At 36.9% G+C, this 9,465-nt stretch overlaps 1 protein-coding gene across 1 annotated transcript; it reads left to right on the forward strand.

Annotated features, from left to right (window-relative positions):
* Window positions 1-5,537: 5,537 nt before the first annotated feature.
* Window positions 5,538-8,356, forward strand: eloca (elongin C paralog a). Its single transcript, XM_040126331.1, has 4 exons — window positions 5,538-5,667; window positions 6,136-6,163; window positions 6,412-6,555; window positions 7,863-8,356. The coding sequence occupies exons 2-4, from the start codon at window positions 6,160-6,162 to the stop codon at window positions 8,051-8,053; spliced, it is 339 nt and encodes a 112-aa protein (XP_039982265.1). The 5' UTR covers window positions 5,538-5,667; window positions 6,136-6,159; the 3' UTR covers window positions 8,054-8,356.
* The last annotated feature ends 1,109 nt before the right edge of the window (window positions 8,357-9,465 follow it).

Genomic DNA, 9,465 nt, shown 5'->3' on the forward strand with positions numbered 1-9,465 from the left:
ATAAAGATGTTATGCCTTGTTAAACTAAATTTTGTTTGTTTCTGGTATTTTTATACTCTTACACCAGATACTTAACGAACAGAAGTCCTGATTTGATAGATGGATTTTTTTTTTTTTTTTCAATAAATCAAATAAATTACTCACTTAAAGGTTGCAGTGTGAACATAAACGCTGTATAACAAAACATAATACAAATAGTACTCCACAGCATATGCTACTCAACAAACATTATTCCACAAAGCCTCTCATTAATGGAACATATATCATTTCACTGGCAAAAAATCTACAGATGTATTTGAATGATATATGTGAGGATTTTCACTTGTCTTTCAAGAATGTTTTAAATTCCAGTCTCATGTTCACTTCTATGTATCTCCGAGGTCGCATCGTCTCATCTGTGCTTAGCAACCTAGCAATAATGGCCTCATGGTGACCTTCTCATAATGAGATCTGGGGGGAAGAGACCAAGCACGAAATCAAAGTATCTTTGTCTGGGTCTCACATTAGCAGTGCGAGCACAAGCAGGTGCCCCAGTTTGTCTTGGGTCAGTTTTTAACTGTTTCCACTGCTGATCAGCCTTGGATTAGTGTAGAGTTACACCAGCAGCGGCACCTGCCTGGAATCAGCAACGCCATTTCATGCACTTGCTGTGCCCTCTGCCCTGACACCAGCAGACACTGCAAAACCTGCACTGAGTTTTCTCATCTCTGCAAGTTTGGGTTGTCTGCACAATTGTTTGGACTAGCAGTTACTTACTCATATTTACATTTGCTTATTATAAAATCATATGAAAAGTGCCTACATTAAATATGTCTCTTGCAGGTTTAAAATTATCAGGTGCTATTATGATATTTGAAAGGGATATTCTGGATAGTGCATAATTCTGGCACTTAAAACCCTTACATGATGCCGAACTTGTCAGTAATAATATAGAATATCTTTGTCGCTATTCTGATACGGCACAGCTTACTGGACAAGATTTGGTTGCACAAGCAGTCCCAGACAAATATAAACCAAAACCTTATAAGCATAGCCTACCCTCTTAGAGGCCATTTACCAAATTCCAGTTACAGCTATAATCTAGTTCATATTCAGCAAAGGTGGCTGTACTGTCTACTGTACAGGGAACAGAGTCCATATAAATTCACTTCAGGAGGTGTGTGGACTACAGCAGAACAGAAATCCCTTGCGTGTGTTTGACATGTATTTAATTTTGTATTTAATGAGACATGTATTTAATACTCGTGGTCCTTCATAATTTGTGGCTAGTTTAGACACATTAATAACTGGCCAAATTTTGGCCAGTTATTAATGGCCACATTCCTCCTATGAAGCATCCACACCTGGCATATAAACCAGTTATTAATGCTTCAAAACACAACATAGTTGTAATCACGTATAATGAAGCGTCTTCCTAAATTTTAAACCTGACGGTAAATGATTTTTACATGTCTATAAACAGTTTAATTCTTTATACTTTTTATACATAAAGACTTAATAGCACACGGTTTGTTATTGTGTATAATCATATATCATTATATATATGAGCTAAGTTATACATTAATATCAAGCTTTATTAACTGTAGATGTATTGGTTATAAATAAATCATGGGAGAAGTTATAGTTGTTTACAAATATAATAATAAACACTTTTAAAAATGTCCTTATACATGATGGGATATAAAACGTGTGTGTGTGTGTATTGTTTTTAAATACTAAATACTTAAAGGTGGGGTTCAAATACCATGCAAATTTGTTGCAGATGTTTTAAATTATGAATAAATTCACTGAGATTTTGAGAGCCATGTGTTTTTATCTGCTGTGTGTCTGTGAAGATTGGCTTAGACATAAAGTATGGGTGTCTCAAGGCTGGCATACATCTACTAAGATGAAAGCAAGACTTTTTCATGTGTATATATAACTTCCCTTTCTGAGACCAAGCCTCCACCTTCTGTCTAAAATGCAGCTTGGTTGTGCTTCTAAAATTGGATTAAGGCTAGTAAGCAGTGAGGGTATATCAGTGGCCAGTGTTTTTCAAAACTCTCGCTAAGACATCAGTATTAAGTAGATCCCCTTTCCATGCCTTACATGGCTATCTTAGCTATCACTTCATGTGTTATATTTACACAAACAAATCTCAGTTATAGAACCATAAACCTATCGTCGTGTCATTTAAAGTAAACTATAACGTGTCTCCTCATTTAAACACACACCACTGTCTTTTTTGTCATTTGCTAATGCTCCCACAGGTTTTTTGCCAGCATGCACATGGATGACTAAGAAATAAACACGATTCACATGTATGCCACTTAAGCACAAGACTTTTCATGTCCTGTTTATCTAGTGACATGAATTATGATGAAGTTTTTATCATAGCATTCTGTAGTGTGAGTCATTATAGTTCAGACAAGCAAGGCCTCAACACATTAGCCTTGGCCTGCATTAGCCTCAAGCTACTGAAAGTAAATGGTTGTCACAACCACTTATCTGTCTGTTATGCCATTTGAAGCTTTCATTGTGTGTGGTGTGAGGGCAATAAACTACCATTGTTTTGTGGAAACAAGCAAGAACACGTTATAAAGGACACTTCAGATGATTTGGAAGATATTATTTTTCCTGTGCCGCACAGTCGCTGGGTTGTGAGCAAACCACTTTGTCTTAATGGTTGCAGGCGTTGTTGGCTTTGAATCGTCATCTTAGTGCAGGGTGTACTGTTAATGAGTGGATCTTAATAATATTGCTTCAGTGACTCAGAGAGCATTCTATTACTACTTTCACAACAGTCATTTTCCAACACATTTTGATAAAATAAATACAGGTCTTTCACTATTTCTCTACAACACATTTGTTTGATAAACAGCTCTGCTACCTGTTTATCTATTTATCCAACAAACACCTGATTAAGAGACTCCCCCACTATGTTTGGGGTACATAAGGATATCACATTACATGACGACCACACTTTTTTGTAAATTGACATCGTGTGAGCAAATTTTTACATTCACAGAAGTTTGCAGTGTCTGCCATCAGCTTGTAATAGGATTACTGAATAATTTAATGATTTAACAATTTGCCAGACATTATGTACATCTAAAAATCACACATGACAGGTGTGTCTGCCATGTTAGTTAATGTTTAAACTATCACCAAATGATATTACTTTGTAATCTGTGAGCTGTTGTTCTTGTGGTAACAATGAGGGGTGACACATTTCAGCATGTCTGTCCTTGAAATCACACAATAAAGCCAGAGTCTAATATGCCTTTTTTACACATTATGACACATTATAGCTATCATTAATTTTGTTGTTGAGGTGACTACATGAATCACATTCAAAATACAACAAATCTCTTTATCAAAATACATATATAATTTTGTTGGTGTATTTTAATACTATTGGAAATATTATAAATTATATATAATTATTCTACCTTTCATCCAGTGAGCCAACATTGTGTTTGTCATGTTATGGGTTACCTCTACAGCAGTGGATCATGAGAATAAGACCAAAATAAGAATTGCAGGGCACTGTGGCTTGCTGCAAGCAAAAGGGACAGTACCCTCAAATTCATTGTGACAAGCCTTACACTCTTTTCATAGAAGAAATGCCCGAAGACATTCCTCCCCCATCTTTCCCTATCATGATTACAATTCTGACCTGGTTTCATTCAGGGCTTCTCTAACAAACCAGTTGTACTCTTCATATATGATCCTATGCATTGACATTTGACCGAGTCTGTGATTTTGAAACTGGTGGTATTAAGAAGTGAAAAATGTGGTATACTGGTGAAGTTATTTTGAGGCATAACCTACTAAACCTATTATACTATACCCAGCTTTACATACCCCATTGTCTTAAATGATGAGCAAAATGGGGTGGGGGTGGGGGTGGGGGTTTAAACCATTGATGAACCAAGTGAACATGACTGTATCTTCACATCTGATAGTCTATAAAAATGTAAACCATGCTGAATGTGGCACATTTGAATGGCTAAGATGTCAAACAAACACAACAATTTAATTAAACTAACAAGCGCCTAACAAGTGCCTTTTGTAGCCAGTTAACTGCATCCCACCATTTCCAGTATGGCCTGTGTGTGTGTGCAAGACAGTGTGATCTGAGAAAAAATACATTCGATGTGTTAAAGGGATGGATGATATCACTTGGCATGACAAGAGTGTTTGCATATATTGTTTGTGCATGTGTGTGTTAAGGAAACCCTGTTCTAAGGGCCCACAGCACCCTCCCCAAAATAGAGCTGAGAGCAGCTGCAGCGGGATGGGTCGTATCAGAGAGACATCAAAGCAGCTACCGCCATTGGACCGCTCTGATCATGAGCACTAATGGTGTAATGGGGGAGTGGAAGGTCAGTGATTGGTTTTGGTTGTGTGTGTGAGTCTGCGTAAGTGTGTATGTGTCAGAATCAACAGACAACACAGGCATTCAACAGGCAGGAGGCATCTAGAACTTTCTGGAACACAAACTGACAGCATTGCTAAACGTGGTATTACTGTAAGAGAAATATCAGATCAGATGTCACCTCTGCAGAAATCACCACTGACATCTGAGGTAACAATGAGCACAGCCACTTAAACAAAACTGGCAAGAGCAGTGTGTAAACGAACAACAGCATAAAAGGGGAAAATGTAGAAAAAAAAAATCTTTACCGTCTTCCATCAGTAGCATTACTCATGGAAGAGTAATGCTACTCCTTCAGAAAGCACCTCTGGGTCAAACAGCACAATTTACAGGCACGCTCAGGATCTTAGTGTCACAGCTCAGATAACTCTGCGTCCATTTGGTGGCCTCAGATTTCAGCAGTCATCACTTTTCCAAATGAATCCAGGATTAGACAGGGCAAAGTCACATTTGAACCTGACCGTGACTAGAGTGTGTGCCCATTTCTCAACTATCTCTGATCTGTGACGACAACCCTTTATCTGTTAGGAGAGACTTTATGAGCTTTAATGGTTTGTTGTTGAAATAAAAAACAAACTTAGTTATCTAGCTTAGAAAATGCGGGTCTTTTAGATGATCTTGCAAGGTTATAGCACTCCTCACACGGATGAATACTCATATAATTGTCCTTCCATACTTTTGAAATCAAAATAATGTACAAATACTGAATTGATTGATTTTTACTAACTGGAGTTTGGAAAATTTAAGATGGCGCAGAGTGCATGCCTTCTCTCTCTCTCTCTCATTCTTTCTTGAATCCAGATTTATGGGTCTGGAAAATGTCTCTGTCATGTTCAATCAACACCTGCTCTCGCTCATCACAGCCAGTGAAGACAGTCAGGGAGGTTAAACCGAAACACAAGCACCCTCTACAGGGGTAACAGGACAATATCATCTCTAAAAAAAAAAAAGTCCTTTAAACCAGTGTAAATTTGACAAGTCATCTCAGCTCTTTAATTAAATTAAAAATGAGTATCGGTTTTTACTTACTTATACTGGGATTAATTTTCAGATAGACATCTTTTGCAACAAGCAGGATATACAGTATAGTACAGCAAAGAGGAACAGGACCGTCCCTCTCTGCAAGTGAAATTCTACGGAAGAAATTGATCGCGGACGGGTGTTCATACAAACTAGTTCCGGATATCAACAATCTGGTGGCTAACTACCTGAAACGTAATCCCTACTCCACATTCTTCTACAGAGTGGTAAGAAACAATGTTATGTTTCTATTACATAACAGCTGTTGTGTGTTGGCGTGCTTTGGATTGTTTGTCCCATATGAACTCTGAACACTGAACAACTGATAAAAGAAATTATATTGTTTGTGTAGCAAGGCGTTACCTCGCTAGCCATCACGAGCTAACGCTGACGGCTTCGAAACCACTCAAAAACAGTTTGGATAGTGAAAGAAATGAACACAACAGTTGTTTAATGTTGATTAAAGCGGATAAGTTGTAGTTATACTTACCTACCCAGTGTACCTTGTGGTACATTTATGTTAGCTATTTGTTTGATGTAGCGTGATTAAACTAACTAGGAAATTGAAGGCCCTAGGTAACGGTAACCCCAACATAAGCGTGAATGCTTTATGCTACGGTCAGTGTCCAGCCTTGGCGACTTTATATTGTTTTTTTTTTTTAGAGGGTCGGTCATTTTTCTATGTTTCCTTCCAGGATTAAAAGAAATTCCGGAACAGGATGGGTGAGTGATTAACTATATATTATCCTGTACCTTTCCAGAAATTATTTTATTTTATTGATTCATAAAATGTTCGGTCACATAAGAGTAGGTGTGTGCGCTCATCACACTGATTTCATTTGTTAACATGTCTCTTCAATAAAAAATTCTCCAAAGCCCCCTACTGTTATGACAGTTGGTCAAATATGTGTGGTACTGAGGTATTTAGGCTCACACCTGTTTGAGATTTGTTAGTTTCTCTTGCTTCGCAGATAGTGAAGAGAGAACCTACGGTGGCTGTGAAGGACCAGATGCCATGTATGTGAAGTTGATCTCTTCAGATGGCCATGAATTCATTGTGAAAAGAGAACACGCCTTGACATCTGGGACTATCAAAGCCATGTTGAGTGGGCCAGGTGAGAATTCAGGCAAATTACTTGAAATATCGAAAACAGTTTTCTTTTTCCAATTTTAAAATTGGCACACTTCTGTATATGGTGTGTAAAAGATCTTCAACTCTATTTTAACCAGAATTATTTTGTTTGTAATGATAATGGTGGAATTGATCATGTGAGATTTTATTGTAAAATGTTCCCCAGTAAATTTACCATTTTTCAGCTCCTCCAGTTGTCCTTTCGAACTTCAAATGCAACAGCATTTTGCAACTTTTTGGGCAGTTGCCAGTAATAAGTGGGGGATTAGCTCGTGGTGTTTTCTATCCAGACTGTTGGATTGCTCCCATTTTTTACACGGTTTAAATATTATTATGGAAGTACACACACAGAATGTATACAACAAGACACCCCCTCAGTAAAAATAAGGTTGAATATGCCTGGAATTAAACTTAAAGCCTTTATTCATTACCAGCATAATGAAAATTGTGATTTGTGATTTGTATTTCTGTAGAGAAGCAGCATTGCAGGGTTGCTCTTGCAAAAGCCATGACCTACAACTTAAACTTGAAGGAATTGGAGAAGATTGCTAGAGCATTATGCTTTTTATCATTCATGCTGCTCAGATAGATGTGACTTTAATGTAAACTGTATATTCAACACAGAATATCTGTACTACACTGTAATACGGTCCACCATGGATCAGATTAAAATCAGAGTGGCCTTCAGGTAATGCTTAATACCAAGAGTCCCCTTGTTAAACATGCTATTTATTAATAGGGTTTTATCTCAATAAAACATTTTTACTCATTTGTCAACCTAGTTACTGTTAAGATATATGGTATCCCATAGTAGGATCTCTGTATAACTCACCCCGATATTAACTACAGCTACACTAGTGGTTTACAGCCTATCAAACTATGTGTAAGGTTGTATAGAAAACATGTATAGTGGTGATGCTTTGCTTACTTGCTTGAGATTTAGATTGGCAAGAGATTAAGTCTGCTATAGTTTAAGATTAGAATTAAGATATTGGTGTTTAATTTTGGTTGTCCGGTTGGTGGCACTATGCTCCCTCCATACAATGGCTTTGTTACCTCCTGTAAAACACGGATTATAGAACTTTCTCTAATCTCTCATTGATACCTGCCATGGTTTTAGGTCTTTTTATGTTAGTTGGTAGCAGTTTAAAGAATTATTCTATTTGATAGCTACCTCCAGGACAAGATGTTCAAAGGTGTATTTTATAAATTGTATGATTTTTAAAATCGTATGTCTGTTTTTTTTGGTCATTTCCACTCATGACAACTTCTGTAACCCTCCATTTGCAGGTCAGTTTGCTGAGAATGAAACCAATGAAGTGAACTTCAGGGAGATTCCATCTCATGTCTTGTCAAAGGTCTGCATGTATTTTACCTACAAGGTCCGTTACACCAACAGCTCCACAGAAATACCTGAATTCCCCATCGCTCCGGAGATCGCACTGGAACTGCTCATGGCTGCAAACTTTTTGGATTGCTAAAGTTACAAGATAATGTAAATGCTTGAAACATTTTTAGATCTTTTTTTTGAATATTTAACTTGTTTTCCATGTACACCACATGAAACATGAATGAGTATATCACAATGAGGGTTTTTTTTTTTTGTTTGTTTTTTTTCCACCGGGCTTTCTGCCCTAATTTTATTAGTATTAAAGGATTTAATTTTAAAATAATAAATGGATATGGCAGGTTGCATCCCTTTCCCAAGAATGTGATAAATGTGCCCCCTGCCCCAGAAATCTTTCTTCACCTCTGCATCTCAATAAAGACCTGTTTGGTGAGCATTTTGTTGCCAGTTGTTACCTTGTTCCATGTGAAGTACAGTGGTTAGATATAAAAACAGATGCTCTTTATACTCACCTGATGGGGATTTTTCAGAGATAAGATGGATAAATAGTAGAAGATGTGTTCTGTTGGGAGGTAACAACAGTCGAGAAACAAAAGTCACATGTTTTTTGAAGCTATTACAAATTTAATAATGTATTTCCCTATAAACCATTTTTTTTAATAGGAGAACCACGTTGGTTGATATTTTCAGTGTGAGAGGCAATAACACTTGATAATTTAATTAGTGCAGGTTCTTGTGCTGGGGTTGTTCAAAGTGAATGGCAACTGTGGAAAATTGATTTTTGGAAACTCAATAATCTAATTTAACACAAACTTTTAAGGTCACACTTAGAACATATGTATGGGAAGATTTATTTTGTGGCTGCGCCTCTTCAGTGAATCAGTGGAGTCAACTTGTGAAAGATGTTTCTGATTAAGTGGTAGTTGTAGTCAATGATTTGAATACACTGCAACTCAATCAACATTCAAATATTTAGTATGTTATCGAAGAAATTATGTATGTATGATATTTCAGGTGTATTATTTTCTGATTTTCACAAGAGAAAATGAAAGTAATGAATTTATGACCAAATTAGGCAAAATGTGAAGTACAAGCTGGTGGACGTGATCCCATAATTCTAAATAAATGCTATTGCTTTGAACATACATATAGTATGTGGCCTTTAGTATACATCAGCAAATTTTCAATGTGGTTACATATTACTGCATGTTAAACCGTAACGCAAATGCTTACGTAGTGAATTTTAATAGCCTGTTTTGAGCTATTATCTGGCTAATGTGTCAGCCACATCGGGTGGGAGCTCTGCTCACATCTCTGTTAACAGTGGCTACAGAATGAAGGTTTATATTTTCCAGGAAACTTTAGGAGGCTTAATCAAATTACTATTCAGATGAATAAAAGGTTTTAAACTTTGCTGAAAGATAAATGAATATCCTTCCTGTGTGTTATACAATTTGGCTTTATTGCGCACAGGGAATGAAAAGGTATCAGGTTTTAAACGTGATAGCTTTATGGTTTTTGGAGATTACTGCGGGGACCTTTGTT

The sequence above is a fragment of the Xiphias gladius genome, chromosome 5 (genome assembly GCF_016859285.1).
Source record: "Xiphias gladius isolate SHS-SW01 ecotype Sanya breed wild chromosome 5, ASM1685928v1, whole genome shotgun sequence".
In the NCBI taxonomy this organism is placed as follows: Eukaryota; Metazoa; Chordata; class Actinopteri; order Istiophoriformes; family Xiphiidae; genus Xiphias; species Xiphias gladius.

Coding starts and splice junctions, on each gene's coding strand:
- eloca (XM_040126331.1), top strand. Junction 6,556..7,862: donor AGCCATGTTGAGTGGGCCAG/GTGAGAATTCAG, acceptor CTCCATTTGCAG/GTCAGTTTGCTGAGAATGAA.